Genomic DNA, 19422 nt, shown 5'->3' with positions numbered 1-19422 from the left:
AAAACACACACATACCTGTGTTTTGTATAAAATGTTTTGCCCTCTTTATTTAATGTGATAGAAATTTCTTCCAAATATTTAGGATAAATACATAAAATTGGAAATAGTTCTCCCATCAGTAATTTTTTAAATTTATTTTTATTTTCTTTTTCACTCATCAATAATTCTTAAAATCCTAGCATCAGTTAGAGACACTCACAATCATACAGGCTTCTGATTTCTCAACCAGACAAAACGTCAAACTTGAGGCTGCGCCAGCAGAAAAACTGACACGGATCTCAGGGTTCTGAATACTAAGTAACAGGAACCTAGTCTAACTGAGCTTTGGGCTGGCCAGCAAATGATAATAAATCACGTTTTCCTTAACTTGTAATTTAAATCTTTTGAGTTAAATCAAATTCACCTAAGAAGAATATATCTAGTGCAAGACAAAGAAACAGATTGAAAGCCTTAGGAGCTTCTGTTGGAAAGAATTATATCAGGCTGGAGGGTTTCCTGATTAGATTAAGAACAGTCAGGCATCTGAAAACCACTGCATCTGATCTTCAGTGCTGCCACACTTCCCTCAGTTCCTTTGGGTTTTTAATACTCTGGACATCGGCGGACAGAGGCATGGACACAGGAAGAATCATGGGAGAATTCTTTTAGGGGTATTCTTTTAGCTTACCTTAGCCGTTGTATGTTTGAGGTGACTCCTGAAAGCCGATAGATTCCATCCACGATGCCGTGAGTCTCTATAAATTCTGCACAGCTCTTCAAAACATATGGAACTATGTAAAGGAAAAGAAGAAAACAATTAAGTATTAGATGTAAATCTGCCTGTCTTTTAAAGATATCCTTTTAAAAATCCAGGTATCTTCAAAGAGATATAAGTATGGAACTCATATGACTTACAAGTGGAAACGATTACTTGTAAGTGGTAGGTGATGTTCCTTTCGTATTAAAGAAAAAATCATAGAGTGTTGCTAAAGAATTGTTTTTTTGTTTTGCTTTTTTTTTGAGACTTGCTCTGTTGCCCAGGCTGGAGTGCAGTGGCACGATCTTGTCTCACTGCAACCTCCACCTCCTGGGTTCAAGCAATTCTCCTGCCTCAGGCTCTCAAGTAGCTGGGATTTCAGGGACCCGCCACCAGGCCATGCTAATTTTTGTATTTTTAGTAGAGAACTGGGTTTCGCCATGTTGACCAGGCTGGTCTCCAACACTTGATTTCAGGTGATCCACCCGCCTTGGCCTCCCAAAGAGCTGTTATTATAGGTGTGAGGCACTACGCCTGGCCAAGAATTGTTTTTTTAAAACAATTTTTTAAAATATTCAAAAACTTAGATTTTGAGACCATTGGTAAGCTTGGACATCCCACAACTCGGTCTCTTCATTTCACTGGTTCTCCAAGTACGGTCTTCTGACCAGCAGCATCAGCAGAAGTTGGAAATGCAAATCTTCAGGCCCCACTCCCGACCTATTAACTCAGAAATTTTGGGGTGGGGCCCAGCAATCTGTGCCTTTTAACAAACCCTCTGGGTGACTCTGATGCATGCAAAATAGAGAGCCACTGCTTTATTCTAAACATGAGGACATCAAGGCACAGGCAAATTTACTTAAGTCACTCATGATTACTTGTTGCTTCAAAAAATAATTAATACATTGGAAAATGCTTACAATTCCATTCTTTTAGAAGAAAAAATTTTGGACAAACTGAATTTACATTGTAAATTCAGTTTGTATTTAAAAAATTCGAAGGAAAAAAGACTGGAAGAAAATCTGCCAGAATATCAAAGGTGATTTAAAGGTTAGAGTGTTTTTTGTTTGTTTGTTTTTTAAGGTGAGAACCGCCCCCCACCTCCACCCCCCGCCCGCCATGAATCGAAACCAGTCATTGATTTAATGGACAACATAAAAGGGACTGACAGGGCCTCCTGAGTTCCTGCCTCTCCAGAGGTTCAGTGCCCTGGTAGAAGGGTCTGGCTGTGCTGTTCTCTCCGGGTGGCTGACTTTGAGAGAACCAGCCAGCTGCAGTGACCCAGAGGGGCACATACAGGCCTTCTGGATAGTACACAGAGAGCAGCAGATCACTTGCCACTTTGGTCCCTGGACAGATGCACTTGAATTCCCCCATGTGAGAGTGCTGAGAATGGAGGTTTGGGATAGAACAACCCCACCCACCAAACAACCCACTAAAGGCTCTGAGATCTTCATTGGCTTCTCTAGGCTACCACAGTGATGTGGGACCCCCATGAATTAACGCTTGGACTATTACTGTGCTCACACTTCCAACACATACTTAATCCATTAATGCTGTAGATCAGACCAATGCCAATTCATTAATGCTTATTACATATACTCATGCCTACACACAATTCGAAGCTGGATTGGATCTTTATGTGAGTAGACACAAGGCATTCAGACTCAACATTCTACCTGAATTCCCTATTATGATGTGCTCTAAGCATTCCTTTCCCTTGTGGCCTTCAAGTAACTGTAATTTTAAGTGCTCAATAAAGTTCACCATCCTTATTCTGCTGCCTCTCAAAGGCTGTGCATTCTCAAAGGCTGGAGTGTTCCCTTCCAGCACACATCCATGGTTTGCCCCTCAGGGAATGGACTTGGAATTGGAAATATTGAGGCCAAAGACCATAGAGGTGGAACTGCCAGAGACCATAGAGGTGGAACCACTTCCTAGGAGTGAGCACAGCATGGGAGTAGGGTGTGGTGGGGGGTGCTGTGGGAGTGGGTGGGCTTCCAGAGCCTCTGCCTGTCTTCAGCCAGAAGAGCTATGATTTGATCTGTTTTATAAAATAGGGTTCTTCGTGAGATTTTGTTTCCCATGCTCATGCAAAGAGATAGAAAAATAGAAACAGTTCCAATGATACTTAAAGTCTCTCTCTCTCTCTTTCTCTCTCTGTCTCTCTCTCTCTCAAAATTCCTATTGTGAACAATGATGGTGGACTCTTTCCCCACCACACCTCACTGTTCAATAACCTGCCACCATACAGTTTATGGTTGAGAGTGTAGATTTGGATACCAAACTGCTTTTGTACCCTTGGGCAAAATACACAAGAGTTCTGTTTCTTAGTTTCCACGTGTGTGAAAGGAGGATAATAGTGATATGAATCTTGTAGCTAGGACTGAAATAATATTTACAAATATTTGGCACAGACCCTGGCATATAAGAAGCATTCCACAATGACCAATATTATTTCTACTTGCAACTTATCTATAATATAAATGTATAATCTGATTTTCTTGGTGAAAACAGAGCTTGCCTCTTCCCATCCAGTGGGCACTTGGGGTAGATGACCAACCTTGTACAGGTCAAAACTCATCTCTACTTCCCCCTCTTTTTTTTTTTTTTTTTTTTTTTTTTTTTTGAGACTCTTTCGCTCTTGTCGCCCAGGCTGGAGTGCAATGGTGTGATCTCGGCTCACTGCAACCTCCGCCTCCCAGGTTCAAGTGATTTTCCTGCCTCAGCCTCCCGAGTAGCTGGGATTACAGGTGCCTGCCACCACGCCCAGCTAATTTTTGTATTTTTCATAGAAATAGGGTTTTACTACGTTGGCCAGGCTGGTCTTGAACTCCTGATCTCAGGTGATCCACCTGCCTCAGCCTCCCAAAGTGCTGGGATTACAGGTGTGAGCCACCGTGCCTGGCCTCATCTCTACTTCTTAGAATGGCTGTTGTGTCCTTCTTTAGCAAATTTTTTGATTTGAGAGTAATTTTGCTTCCATGGGATGTCTTCTCTGTGCACGTAGGTGTATCTTTGCAGCACAAAGGCAGTAGGATCTAACACTGAGTTAGCAGTCAGGGAGCTGTGCTTGGCGCTCAGGGTATTCTGCATTTCAAGTCTGTACCACAGTGCATGGCTGCTGTGCTGTGCAGGGCACAAGTGGACTTAAGAACTCGGAACCCTCACCAGGAGGACTCAAGCCAAAAGCCTTGGACTCTAAGGACCTTGATAAAGAACACTCCACAAAAGGAGCAGTACAGGGTAACCAACCTGTTCTAGCCTGTTCTCAGATAGGGACCTCCCAGTACCATAGCTCTCATCTGCAGCACTTCAGGCTCCAGTTGTCTCAAAGGTGGGAAAACACATTCTGAGACAGAGCCTCTGCCATAAATTTATTCTGGCTTTGGTACAAAGGCCTTAGAACCTATTGTCCATGGCTTTGCTTAAGTGGGAGGCAATGTTAAAACAACCCAGAAAGAGGTCATGGTGCCACTCACTGTGGAGTGTTAGCTTTCCTGGATTTCTCATCTTGGGCTGAGTTGGAAGATGTAGGAATTTTCCATCACTGTTACGCAGTAATGGGAAAGGACTCAATCTCTGTGTCATCATCCAGCTCTAGACATTAGAGCAGTGGTTCTCAGACTGTAGTCCCTGGATCAGGTTCTGCAGCCCAGCATCCTCCAGATGACTCTGATGTACTCAAAAGTTGAAGAACCACCAAGGTGCGGTGGCTCACGCTTGTAATCCCAGCATTTTGAAAGGCCAAGGTGGGTGGATCACTTGAGGTCAGGAGTTCAAGACCAGCCTGACCAACATTGTGAAATCCCATCTCTACTAAAAATACAAAAATATGCCGAGTGTGGTGGGGGGCGCCTGTAATCCCAGCTACTCAGGAGGCTGAGGCAGGAGAATCACTTGAACCACCTCAGAGGTTGCAGTAAGCCAAGATTGCGCCTTAGCACTCCAGCCTAGGCGACAAAGCTAGACTCTGACTCTGTCTCAAAAAAAAAAAAAAAAAAAAAAAAAGGAATGTTGAAGAACCACTAGTCTAGACCAGGGCTTCTCACATACCTTAATGTGCATAAAATCACCTGGGGATTTCACTAATATGCATATTGCAATTCAGTAGGGAGGTAGGTGGTAGGAGTGTTGAGAATTTGCCTTTCTAACAAATTCCAGGTCATGCAGGTACTGCTAATCTGCAGCTCACACTCAGAATAGCAAGGGTCTGAAAATAGCCCTGGAGGGTAGTGTTGCAGCGGCTACTGTTTAGTCTCAAAGTCTCAAAATTCTTTAAACTATTGTCCCATGGGTCCAATCAGATTGGGGACACCCTAGGATTCTGGACAGGGTAGAAGCAGCTTGATCGAACTGGCTGAGTAGTTATAGACAGAAAGCCAGCTTCTATTGTCGATTTAGGCAGGGGAAAGGGTGACGCTGGAGGTCAGAGTCACAGAGCTCATTCTGTGGGATTCATCCTGGGCCCATAGAACTCTGAGTCTCCTCCTACAGAGGTACACATAGTTGCTGCTGATGACATAATATTATAGCTTCTTAGAATCGTTTCACCGATGGCCCTCTAACTCCCTTGTTGCGTTTTGTTTTTCCTAGATCAGTGACCTTAAATGTTAAATTTTAATCTGAGCACAAAATACAACTTGAAGTGGTTTCTGAGGGAAAATAACATCTTGTCTTTGGTTTATGCTTTACAGTTTATAAAACGTTATAAAGTCCTTTGTTTTATTTATTTACAAGTAACATATTTTACACTTATAAGTAACATGTTTTCCTCAAGTCCTAACCTCTTGAAGGGTTTAGTGCAGAAAAGACCAGAAGTCAAACATTTCTCAGAGTTACTCCCAGCAGTCACAACACTGCTAAGCTGCCTCAGCTCCCTGTGTGCCTGGGAGCTGATCAGATCTGGAGACAGAGATTGAAGGAAGCACAGTTGTATTTGGTCATTTACGTGGTTGTGGTGGCCACATTCTTTCACAGTGCAAATGGCTTTGTATTTTAGGGAAACAGGCACTCCCCCATCTCCATTCTGGAATTTGGTAAGGTCTTGACGTGGTCAGATTTCGTCCCCTCTCCAAGTCCTGCATTCCTGACCTTCAAAGTAAAGTCTCATGGTGTGTACACATAACAGAACATACTCGGCAACAAGGAGTGACAAAGCCTACGAGTACAGCTCAAAGACACTCGGCTGGGTATAGAAGCCAGATTATGGAAGACTACATAGGGCAGGACTCCACTGATGTAAAACTCTAGAAAATGCAAACTAACTTCTAGGAAGAGAAAGCAGGGCAGAGGCGGGAGTGAGGAATGACAAAAGAGCCTGAGGAAACATTTGGGCATGATGGATATGTTCATCATCTAGTTTGAGGTAATAAAAAGAACCAAGAGCTGCTGGTGGGCAAAGAATAATGATACTTGAGGGAAGAGGGTAAGATAATGAGAGAGACAAGACACTGCACAGGAAGAAATCCTGTGAACATTTGTTGCGATGCACATGGGAGAGAGGGGGGAATTTTAAACAGTTTTGCTGTGCTGTGAATGGGCCCCTCTTCAGCATTTTCCCAAAAGATGCAGTAAAGATTTACATTACTTCCTCATTTCTCTGGGTTCTGAGTACAGAACTTCCTAGGTGTTTCCCCTACAGAATCCAAGAGCTCTCTCTGCCAGCCTCTGTTCTTTGTTCCTGTCCCATCCTTTCCCCATCCCTGTTCCACTCTTCTGTCCCATGCTCCTCCCTGGCCTCCGCGAGGCTCTCCCTGCCTGGAGGTCACTGCCCACCCCAATTTTCCCTCTGAGTCTCCTTCCTCCTCCCTGTTTTATTTCTACTGTCTTCCTCCTGGCCTAACGTGGAATTAAAGAAATATTGAAAAGTTGTGGTATTTATTTAATGAAGTATAATGTATTCTGTTCTTAAAAAAAAAAACAAAAAACAAATTAACCAATTTCTAATTTTCTAAGAAAAAAGATTTAAAAATATGTTGAGGCTTTGGCTTGTCCTCCTTGGAGAAAAGTTTCCTTTTAAAGCTTTTATTTTTTATTTTTAAACCTGAGATATAGGCCAATTGCAGTGGCTCATGCCGCCTATAATCCCAGCACTTTGGGAGGCTGAGGTAGGTGGATCACCTGAGGTCAGGAGTTCAAGACCAGCTTACCCAATACAGTGAAACCTCATCTCTATTAAAACTACAAAAACTAGCCAGGTGTGGTGGTGCAGGCCTGTAATCCCAGCTACTCAGGAGGCTGAGGCAGGAGAATCGCTTGAACCTGGGAATCAGAGGTTGTAGTGAGCTGAGATCACATTATTGCACTCTAGCCTGGGCAACAGAGCGAGTGAAACGCTATCTCAAAAAAAAAAAAAAAAACAGTTGACCAGGCACGGTGGCTCATGCCTGTAATCCCAGCACTTTGGGAGGCCAAGGCGGGTGGATCACCTGAGGTTGTGAGTTCGAGACCTGCCTGATCAACATGGAGAAACCCCGTCTCTGCTAAAAATAAAAAACTAGCCAGGCCTGGTGGCACATGCCTGTAATCCCAGCCACTTGGGAGGCTGAGGCAGGAGAATCACTTGAACCCAAGAGGTGGAGGTTGCACTGAGCTGAGATCGCGCCATTACACTCTAGCCTGGGCAACAAAAGTGAAACTCTGTCTCAAAAAAAAAGAAAAAGTTAAAAACAACAAACCTGGGATATGATTGAAATACCATAGAATTCACCCTTTAAAGTGTACAACTAAGTGATTTTTAGTATATTCACAAGTTAAGCAACCATCACATTAATTCCAGAATATTTTCATCTCTGAAGAAAGCAACCCGTATCCATTAGTAGTTACTGCCCATTTTCCCCTCTCCCAGCTCCAGCAGCCACTAATCAACTTTCTGTTTTCTATGGGTTTGCCTGTTCTGGACATTTCCTATAAATTAGAACTTAAAATATGTGGCCTTTGTGATGGACTTCCTTCATTTAGCATAGTGTTGTCAAGGTCTGTCCATGTTGTAGCATGTGTCAGTATTTCATTCATCTTTATGGCTGAATAAAATTCCAAATAAAGCCTTCGTTTTGTTTATTCATTCACCAGTTGATAGAAATTTGAGTTATTTCCGCCTTTTGCTATTAGGAATATTGTTGCTATAAACCTTTACGTACAAGTTTTTGTATGGATATATGTTTTCAATTCTCCTGGATATATATCCAGGGGTGAAATGGCTGGGTCACATGGTGACTCTACATCGAACTTTTGAGGCACTGCCAAACTGTTTTCCACAATAGTCGTGCCATTTTACATTCCTACCAGCAATGGATGAGGGTTCCCATTTTCCATATCCTTGTCAATACTTGTTGTCTATCTTTTTTATTGTAGTCATCCTAGTAGTTGTGAAGTGGTATTCATTGCAGTTTGGTTTGCATTTCCCTGAAAACTAACAATGTAGAACATCTTTTCTTGTGCTTACTGGCCATTTGCATATCTCTTTTGAAGAAATGTCTATTTGGATAATTTGTCCATTTTTAGTTGGGTGGTCTTTGCTGAGTTATAAGATTTCTTTATGTATTCTGAATACTAGACTCTTATTAGATCTATGATTGGCAAATATTTTCTCCTATGCTGTGGGTGGTCTTTTCACTTTCTTGATGGTGTTCTTTGAAGCACAGAAGTTTTACATTTCAGTGAAGTCCAATTTATCTACTTTTTTCTTTTGTTGCTTGTGCTTTTTATATCAGGAGAAAAGCTTCTTATTTCTGATTTATATTGTTCATATCCTTCATTATTGGTTACTGGAATAATGGTTCATCATTATTCACATGCATAAAGAGTGATGCTGTAAGTAATGCAACTATTTCTTATTGTTATAGATGAGAACATATAAATCCAAAGGAGTGCTATCCTTTGAGAAACTAGACCATTATCTGGCTCAGAACATTTTTGAAACCATCCTTTGGGAACTGTTAGTTAGAAACTGTATACATTTAACTCAAGTATAACCTCCTTCCAGGAGAAAAAGAGGAAAAAAAGAGTGAGAAGTGTTTATACTGTACTTCTCATTTTCCCTACAGGATTCAAAGCGATTGTTTTATTAGTATTTCACTTTCGAATTCATTTTGGGGAGAATGGGCTTTAGTTCTGTTTTCTCTTTGGTTCCTACACACAGGGAATATATTTTATCTCTCAAAAACCGAGATTTGATTTAGAAGGAGGCCTAGGAGGTTTTCCACAATCTGGCCACACTCCCCGCTGCCAGTCTCATTGCTGATTGCTGTCCCTTCCTCTCAGCCCCACACAGGAAAGCCATGTTCCAGTCACGCTGGACAGCCTGCCACTTCCTGAATATGCTCTGCACCTTCACGCCTCCCTGGCTTTGTACCCGATGTTCCCTCATCTGAGCCCACTGCCTCTTCTCCACTGAGAAACCCCTGCTTATCTTCTGGGATTCAGCTCTACCCCCAACTTCTCTATAAAGCCTTCCTCAGGCAGAACTAGGTTCTCCTTCCTCCGTGTTCGCATCTCTCCCGTGCCTCCTCCCTTTGTGGCACTTTCTAGAATTATCTAAATTCAATTCCACTGCAAATTAAAACTGCACTGATATATCATTTTTCACTTCTCAGATTGGCAAAGGTACCTAAGTTTGTTAACACACAGTGTTGGCAAGGCTATGGGAAAACAAGTACTCTCATGCACTGCAATTGGTAGGGGAGACTGATACAACCTCTGGAGGGCAATTTGACAATATCTGTTAAAATTATAAGTACACATACCCTTTGACCCAGTCGTTCTTCTTCTAGAAATGTATCCCACAGATATTCTTGTGTATGTGATATGTAAGACATGTGCAAGGCTATTCATTACAGCAGTTTTCGTAATTGCACAAGATTGTCATCAATAGCAGGTAGTAACACAAATAAAGGAAGATTCACATAGTGGAATACTATGTGGGCACTAAAAAGAATGAGAAAACTTTTATGTACAGACATAGAGTGGTCTCTCAGATATATTGTTAGGCAAAAAGAACAACATATATTGTTAGCAGACCAGAATAATGGTATGCTAGCATCTGGTTGTTTTTTCTCTCTTTTTTTTGAGACAGAGTCTTGTTCTGTCACCCAGGCTGGAGTGCGGTGGCACAATCTCAGCTCACTGCAACCTCTGCCTCCTGGGTTCAAGTGATTCTCCTGCCTTAGCCTCCTGAGTAGGTGAGATTACAGGTGTGTGCCACTACACCTGGCTAATTTTTGTATTTTTAGTAGAGACTGGGTTTCACCATGTTGGCCAGTCTGGTCTTGAACTCCTGACCTCAGGTGATCTACCTGCCTCGGCCTCCCAAGGTGCTGGGATTATAGGCATGAGTCACCGTGCCTGGCCATGATTTTTCTTTTTCTTTTTCTTTTTTGTTAAGAGAGAATGAAAGATTAAATATACACATCTATTTATATATGCATTCAATATCTATGGAAGGATACATAAGAAAGCAATAATTTTAGTTGTCTACAGGAAAAGAAACTGGAAGCTGGGGCTAGGCCTCTGAGTAAGAGAGAGACTTCTCACTGTATATTCTTTTGTACTTTTGAATTTTGAACTACAAGAATATATTACCTTTTCTGAAAAAATTTGTCAGAATAAATTTAATCCTGCAAGTATTTACTGCAAGCCTACTCTGTCTAGCACTAGATGTGAAGTGTTGCTTGTTTCTAATTCATCTCCATTACTAAGTTGTGAGCTCCTTGGGGACAATGAGGACAGTCCCGTGTCTTATTCATCCAGAATAGCCTTGAAAACAGAAGCACTCACTATTCACAATAGCAAAGACTTGGAACCAACCCAGATGTCCATCAATGATAGACTGGATTAAGAAAATGTGGCACATAAACACCATGGAATACTATGCAGCCATAAAAAAGATGAGTTAATGTCCTTTGTAGGGACATGGATGAAGTTGGAAACCATCATTCTGAGCAAACTATTGCAAGGCCGGAAAACCAAACGCCACATGTTCTCACTCATAGGTGGGAATTGAACAATGAGAACACTTGGACACAGGGTGGGGAACATCACACACCGGGACCTGTTGTGGGACTGGGGGAGCAGGGGAGAGATAGCATTAGAGATATACCTAATGCAAATGACGAGTTAATGGGTGCATCTCACCAACATGGCACATGTATACCTATGTAACAAACCTGCACGTCGTGCACATGTACCCTAGAACTTAAAGTCTTAAAGTATAATTTAAAAAAAGAAAAAAAAAAAAAAAGAAAACAGATGCACTCAAAATGTTTTCCTGAACAGGAGCTTGGTCATTTTTCTCCAGATGGATTTTCTGTGCTCCTTTGCTATCTGGGTTCCTCAAAGAAAATAATTACTATGTGTCAGGCATGGCTTTAGGTGGGTTTTTATTTGTTTGTTTTCTGTTGTTGTTCTTTTTTTTTGAGATAGTCTCACTCAGTCGCCCAGGCTGTAGGGCAGTGGCGCGATCTCGGCTCACAGCAAGCTCCGCCTCCCGTGTTCACGCCATTCTCCTGCCTCGGCCTCCCGAGTAGCTGGGACCACAGGCGCCCACCACCTCACCCGGCTAATATTTTTTTTTGTATTTTTAGTAGAGACGGGGTTTCACCGTGTTAGCCAGGATGGTCTCAATCTCCTGACCTCGTGATCCGCCCGCCTGGGCCTCCCAGAGTGCTGGGATTACAGGCGTGAGCCACCGCGCCCGGCCTGTTTGTTTGTTTTATAGCATTCTCCATTCTATAACTGTAGCCAACCCATGAAACAGACAAAATGATCTCCATTTTGAAAACAGGAAAGTTGAATCTCAGAGAGAATAGATAAATTGCCCAATGGCCTGCAGCTAGGAAGTGCCAGAGTTGGGATCCAAACCCAGGTTTGTGTGCTGCCAAAGTGCATGCTTTTTCTGTGATACCACAAGTGATGAGGAATAGAAAAAGCCCCAGGCTACACCTACCATAGTTCAAACACTCCCCAACAGGAAGGCAGGTCCTATGAGTTGGTGGCAACTTTGGAGGTGTGATTTGAGGAGAGTGGATTGGCTCCTTGCTGTTGACTGCCAAAATGCCTAAATCCTACCACTACAGGGCTGATCTTTACGTATTCAACAGCTCATGGTTTGTATCTAATTTTAAGTTCCTTTTGAAAAAAATAGCAAAAAAGTTGATAAATTAGAATTATATATAGAGTACAGAACGTCTCTTTAAAACTACCTCTCCTCCAGTATATTAAATAACAAAAAATAACACACACTGGCAGGTGGATCACCTGAGGTCAGAAGTTCAAGACCAGCCTGAACAACATGGTGAAACTCCGACTCTGCTAAAAAATACAAAAAAAAAAAAAAGTCCAGCATGGTGGCAGGTGCCTGTAATCCCAGCTACTCAGGAGGCTGAGGCAGGAGAATCGCTTGAACCTGGGAGGTGGAGGTTGCAGTGAGCTGAGATTGTGCCATTGCACTCTAGCCTGGGCAACAAGGGCGAAACTCTGTCTCACACACACACACACACACACAAACCACACACACACACCCCCCCCCCCAAGATGTTAATGGTAGTTACTGCTAAGTGGTAGAAAATAAATGATTTTTGCTTTTCTTTATTTTTAATTTTGCTTTTCTAATTTTTCCGTGAAGGGGATATAATATAAGTATCTTTTTTTTAAAGAAAAAAATGGGATTTTGAAAAACAAGTTTCATTTAGGAAGATGGAGGGGCTTCTGAAATCAGTGACCCAAGTTCTAAATGTTTGCTGAAGTCCTTTCTGGTGACCCTGTTGAGGTTATTACCCCTTGTGAAGCAGAAGTACTTGCCCAACCTGCTGGCCCGGGATGGCTGAGGACTAGCTCTGCTATCCTGCTGAGCAAGGCAGCTTGGAGCCCGGTTCACTGGCTGGGGCTCCCTGCCCTCCTCATTTTTAGGCTCTCAGGTACCAAGCCAAACCAGCACTTTACTGCAGAGGTGTCCAGGTCCTCCTCTGGTCCACTCTGTGACTTATCCCTGCTGGGACCCTCAGGTTTCTGCTGCCAATGCTGTCTCTTTCGCAATGACAGTGATTCTCCTTCTACCAAAGCAGATGCACTGAGGGCCCATCTAGAGGAACAAAAGGTAATAAGATCTTTGCCCTCAAGAAGCCAAGAAGGGAATGGGTAATTATTGTGAACCTAGTATGTGCTAGTCCCAGAGCTATATACTTCTTATCCATTATTTGTACCCAGTGCAATCCTCACAGTCACCTTATGAGGGAGGTATTTATCTCTGTTTTGTAAATGAAGAAACTGAAGCTCAAAGGTATTAAGTAACTTGGCCAGTATGAAAATATCAAATAAAATATACTAAGGAACCTAGACAGGCACAAAAAATGTAATGAAAGTTCTTTTAAAAAGATTACAGCTGGTGGGGAAGTCAGGCAGAGCTTTTAGATGTTGAACAAGAACAGGAAGTTGTGTGCATTTATAGAGAGCCAGCTGTCTGAGAGAGACCACGTTGGGGAGTGCTGAGACAGGACCCTCACGCTCAGGGGCTCACAATGTTGTGAGCTAAGTGGATAAAGGACAAGTCAAGGTGCTGCAATAAGAATTCTGACACTGGTGCAGAGGGATGATTTGATATGATGTGAGATGCTATCATATGATGTAATTGACGTGATGCAATATACATTACAATACATGCAGAATGCTCATGTAAGTGCCTAGCATAGAGTAAGCACTTAGTAAATGTCATACACATTCTTTTGGGACAGGAAACAGGGAACAGTATAAACAAGGTGAAAGGCAAGAAATAGTGTGGTGAATTCCAGGAATGCTGACTAGACCAGTCCAGTGGAAGAGAAACATTAGGGAACTTGGGGGCATTTTTACTGACTGCCTGGGAAGATTGCATTCTATCTTGATCTCCACTTCCAGACAAATCTTTCTAAAACACTATCTTGATGATAAAGCTCCCCTACACCAAAACAATCAATAGCTCCCCATTGCCTGTAGAATAATGTCCAATACAGGCAGCTTTGGGACCAGACCTTCAGCTTCCTCATCAGGGCCAACCCTGAAGTTCTTCCCTTCAAAGAAATAGGCCTTTGTGTGTGTGTGTGGGGGGGGAGGGGGGAATAGGGACAAGAGGTAATCTAGAAGAAAAGACTTGCCACAAAAAGAAAAAAATAAGGAGTCCCTTTAGGGTCAGAAGGGACAATGGTTTGTCAATGAAAGGGGAAGTGAGAGGACTCACTCTTTTCTAGCTGTTGCCTGAAATTTCTTTAGGAAAGGTAAGAGCCTATCTGACTCACACGTAAAAGGCTGGTTGAGAGTGGTGAATGTGTCTGGGTCCACAGGTCATTAGTGGCGAATGAGCCAGTGGGGAGAGCTTAGGAGGGACTCCCACAGGGTGCCTCTGGGTGTGTGTGTTTGGGGTGGGAGTGATTGTGACTGAGGAAGGGTAGAGAAAAAGGTTCAAATGCTATAACACAGAAAACAAACCTGCAAGGAGTCCCCATATGACCTTGGTCTTAGAGCTGGCCTTGCTCATCTTGTACACAGAAACTGTACAGAAGGGTTTTGTCCCATTGATGAAGCTGCTGGGCTTTGTGTAATTGATAAAGACTTATGTGGTTCATCCTTTCTCCTGTCTGTCTGTGGAGAAAGCTTTGTTATTAGCAGATTTGTAGGAGACATCACTCACTCCATGGGGCTGCTGATGGAAGACAGAAAGATCTCAGTCAACCCCTAGCACATTCCTAGGCAACAACAACTCATTTAAAAATCATTTAAATCCTCAGTGTAACTGCATAGAACGCACATCAGTGGAATCATTTGATCAAGGTTTCATTTACTGGATGAGCAGCTTTCTTGCCACCTGCTCCTTGGGATACCACTGGTGGAGGCTCTTAAGTGCTAATGGACACAGAGAATGGCCGCATGTGCCTGAGAGTGAGCCCCAGGGGAGAGGGTCGTGAACTGAGCAGATTAATGGGAGAGAAGCAAACTTGTTTCTTGAACTGTATGCTTCACTAACACCGATCATCTTAAGAATGAGGACAACGTAAATTTTTTTCTACTCTGAGTGTGTCCAGGACACCTCTTTTTTTTTTTCTTGCATACCTCATGGGTGGTTATGGGGATGAATTAACCATCATTATTTCATTTAATTCTTAAAACTCTGAGATGTAGGCATTACTACTCTTATTTTCAGATGGGAAGCTAACATTCTGTGTGGTTAGACAACTTGTCCAAGCTCAAACAGCTAGTGGCAAACTGGGGTGCAGTCATAAGTCTGTTTGAATCCAAAATTCATGCATTTTCCAGTACATTTTATAAGCATAACCTCCACACTAGGGAAACCAAGAATGGGCAAGACCAGAAAGCAGCAGAAGGTAGAGACTGACTTCACAACGAAGCGCAACTTGATGAGAGAGAAGGACTTAGACAATGAATTAAGAAACATGGATTCTTGCCCTAATCTACATGTATGAGATTCTTGACCTTTGAGGAGACTAATTTTCCTCTTCTTTGAATTCCCCTAAGTATCTTGCAGGCAGTAGGTGCTACGGTATCCATCAGTTACAGCAACATGAACCAGTTGTATGTCCTCCAGCAAATGAGCCACTGCCAGCCTCAGACTTTCATCTGTGCTAGAAGCAAGTTCTGGATCCAAATGATTTCTGGATCCTTATGTTTCTTCCTGGTCTAACCTCCTTCCAGGATCTGTCAGCTTCTTGGATGACACCGGGAGGAGAGGCTGGGCTGGAAATTAAGAAGGCAGATTCAATTTCTATCTGCCGATGTTCAGGTCTTGACTCCTACCAGCTCTGGTTTACAGCTAGGTCTTTCAGGACAAAACATTAGGGTAATTTTTTATTTGTTTTGTTTTTGTTTCTCATTTGTACTGTTAATGGTTCCCCAGCACACTCCACCCATATAAATGGAAATTTCTGTTAAATAAAATATAAACTTCAATCTCAGGAGGTTTATACATATCTCCTTTGGTATGGCTAGACTCCCGTTAACCCCAAGGCTATTTTTATTTTTATGGAGGCTGGAATCCTCCAGGGACTTAGCTCTAAAAGATGCCTAGTTCATCCGAAGGTCCTCTCCGCACTGATATGACCATGCCCTAAGAGTGAGAAATCCCTTCCTTTGCTTATTGTACCCTCTGGTTTCCCAGGCTGTAGAGCTTCCTAATGGTTTCCAGACCTACAGCACTATGGGTGCTTTTCATTTTTGTATTTTTCTAAAATCAATTTTACTGATGGGAGATGGGGAGCATTTATGAAAAATGACTTCATCTTGGGCCCGCTACGACTATGTGAAGAACAGCCAGGTAATGCTTATCAGTTGCTCGCTCTGCCCCAGCCCCCACCCCAGCATCCTTTCATTTCCTGCCCAATATTCCCGAGCCACAGGCAGCCATTGTTTCCAGAACCGCTTTGCTTGGAAGCCTTGGTACTGAGGCCTCTCAGCGCTTCCTGTTGTTACCAGGCCTCTCTTTCCTGCTGAAAACAACAGCACTTCCCTGCAGTTTGTAACCCTTTTCAGGCAATTCATTTCTTCCATGAGCTTGTTCAGTGCTTGCAAATACTGAGTGCTCATTACATTTATTTTAGTTAACATTTTTCTTATTCTACAAGTAGTGAAAGTTAAAAATAAAGATGAGCAAAACAAAAAAAAATCACCAAATCTCTTCCCCTTCTATTAGCACTGAAATCTCTTTGGTGTTCATGCTTTAAGATTATGCATCTATGTACAGAAAATTTACCACAAGACTCAGGGCTTGAATAGATGACCATTCTCAATAGTAGAACTGGAAGCATGGAAGCCTGCCCAGAATCCCTCCTGGAGGTTCTCATATTTCTGAGCAAAAGGGCCTCCCAGGAGCTTAACAAGAGTGCAAACTCCGGAAGATTCCCCTGCAAATTCTCAGGACTACACTTGGAGAAACTCTGAGAGAGATCTTCTTTAAATAGTTTGTTAAATTTGGGAGAGGCTCATGGGGCAGTTGAAGAGGGTAGGGAGGAGGGAGAGCCCATTGTTATCAGGACTCCAGGAGTCTCTTCAATCCAGCTGCCTGCCAGCTGCTCCAGTGAGCTTTTGAAAACACAGATCTAGTTGTTTGTCTATAGCAAGGAATGCTAAGTTCTTCGTGACCCCTTCCCTAACACCACCCTCTCTAATCACGTAAACTCCCCACAGTTCTCTTCAGAACACCCCTTCTGCCTTTGCATTCTCCGTCCAGGATGGAAAGTGTCCCCAGGAGATGCTTCTCTCCTGTGTTCTTCAGAACCCAGCCCAGAGAAATCCTCCCTAGGGCTTTTACTGTAACCTCAAATAGAATAACTCACCAAAAATGGGACACCAAGCTCCGCTGCAGTGTCTAGGTTTCTGGACACTAGTTTATGGTGCAAATCAAGACATTTGAATTTCTATGAGCTTCAGTTTTGCCCCAGGGAATATACTTAAGGGATAAGATGTAAAGTATTTTGGAGACTCACATTGGCCTCTTCTTCAATTTTCTCTCCATATCTCTGACAGATCCCAACAAAAAGATATGCTTTCTGCAGAGAGACTATACTTTTACCTTTATAGATAATATATTATTCCTTATATAAAATCAGACAAAAAAATAGTAGCAATTTGTGGTTTGTTAAAACAGCAAGGGGTAATGATATTGAAGCTTTTATCCTGAAGTTTTACGGCTCAAAAATTGCTTAGTATTCTCTGAAATGCCTGTTATGAGGAACCAGCATTCATTTCAGAGGCCAGATATTATCCAAACCTGCTCACACATCTTCTCACTAACGGTTGTTATACCTCTGCTCTCAGCACTGTCTTTAGAAGTAATTTGCACCAGATATACAGTCAGCCACCCATATTTGTGGGTTCTGCATCCTTGGATTCAGCCAACTGAGGATTGAAAATATTCAGAAAAAAAATGGATGGCTGTGTGTGTACTGAACAGGTACAGGTTTTTTCTCTTGTCATTATTCCCCAAACAATACAGTGTAACAACTACTTACACAGCATTTACATTGTATTAGATATAAGTAATCTAGAGATGATTTAAAGTGTATGAGAGGATGTGCATAGATTACATGCTAATACGACACCATTTTATATCAAGGTCTTGACAATCCATAGATTTTGGTATCCATGGGGGTCCTGGAACCAATTCCCCTTGAGTACCAGGGGACAACTCTTTTTAGGATTAAGGCTTAATGATGAAAATGATACAAAGGATTACTGTCAAATACGTGGGCACCTCCTTATAGGGGGAGAGAGTCATAAATCATATATAAAGCAGTGGTCCCCAACCTTATTGGCACCAGGGACCGGTTTCGTGGAAGACAGTTTTTCCATGGACCACGGTCGGGCGGATGGTTTCATGATGATTCAAGCACATTACCTTTATTGTGTACTTTATTTCTATTATTATTACATTGTGATCTGTAATGTAAATACATGTATATGCTATTACATGTAATACATGCAGTGACAGATCATCAGGCATGACATTCTCACAAGGAGTCTGCAACCTAGATCCTTGCCTGTGCCGTTCACAACTGTGTTCAGGCTCCTACGAAAATCTAATGCCACTGATCTGACAGGAGGTGGAGCTCAGCTTTGCTGTCTTGCCCACCAGTTACTTCCTGCTGTGTAGTCCAGTTCCTAACAGGTCATGGACAGGTGTTGGTTTGTAACCCAGGGCTTGGGGACCCCTAATATAAAGGACACATATAACTAGCAAAGAGAATGCTAGTTTATCATACAGACACTCTTATTTCTAGAATCAGAGACTCTGAGTTATCAAACAGATCTCTTTTGCTTTTAATTTCTAACTTTTTCTCTCCTCACCCTTTAAGAGCTTCAGAATTAGAATTTTCAGTTGTTTGCTACTGAAAATGTCAGTGGTCAGATCTGATTCAAAGTAGCCCAAGGATGGTGAGCTTTCACAAGGTAACGCTCATATTCTGATCCCTTTTCTTGGGTACACAGAAGGTGTCAGAGATATATCCAGGGCACTCTGGGCACCCAAGGGCAACAGCCTGTCCTGGGAGCAACAGCCAGGAAGATGTTTCAAATGGAGATTGAATCTCTACTCGAGCTTGTACCCAAGGAGGCCACTGTAAAGCTTCCATGAAGACACTGGTGTTTTAAAAGCTCTGTCAGGATCATTTAGAGACAGAAAGACCCTCTGGGAAGTGATCCAGGCATGGGGTGACCCATCTCCTGGTCACCTCCTCTGGGAAGCCTTCCCTGATTTCCAAGAGTAGGGAATACTTGATACAGTCTTAAATCAATAGGTTCGCTTTTAATACTTAATTGAGTTGTTTTGCTTTGTTTTAAAACATCTGCCTTTCCTCTATTCTGTGAACTATATGCAGAGCTATGTCTGTCTTACTCAACTTCCAAGACACTGTCCTTGGCCTCAGTTTGCAGTCCAGTAATTTCCCTGTGCCTTGAGCAGTGCCAGGAACAAGGCAGAGCACATACATGGACAAATGGGTGGAAGAAAAGGTTGGGCCCAGGTGCATGGGCATCAGCTGGACACCATGTAGGATGTGACAGATGACACCATCTTAGTGAGAGCACAGTGAGCCTTTGAAGGGATGAGAAAGTGTATCCTAGTCTCTAGTGCTTTTTAATCTCTTCCCAGATCTATATTTATTTTCTCCTTCCCAGAGACACCATCCCCACCCCCAAGTATCCACTCC

At 42.6% G+C, this 19422-nt stretch overlaps 1 protein-coding gene across 1 annotated transcript in view; it reads right to left on the bottom strand.

Annotated features, from left to right (window-relative positions):
- ARHGAP31 (Rho GTPase activating protein 31) overlaps positions 1-19422 on the bottom strand; it is a 133153-nt gene that overhangs the window by 59005 nt on the left and 54726 nt on the right. Inside the window, exon 2 of the mRNA XM_023213923.2 lies at positions 668-770. Within this exon, the coding sequence (XP_023069691.1) occupies positions 668-770 (103 nt within the window). The remainder of the gene's footprint in view (positions 1-667; positions 771-19422) is intronic.

Source organism: Piliocolobus tephrosceles, chromosome 2 (assembly GCF_002776525.5).
Source record: "Piliocolobus tephrosceles isolate RC106 chromosome 2, ASM277652v3, whole genome shotgun sequence".
Classification (NCBI taxonomy): Eukaryota; Metazoa; Chordata; class Mammalia; order Primates; family Cercopithecidae; genus Piliocolobus; species Piliocolobus tephrosceles.
Note: the sequence above shows the minus strand (reverse complement) of the source record. Positions and strands in the feature narration are given on the sequence as shown.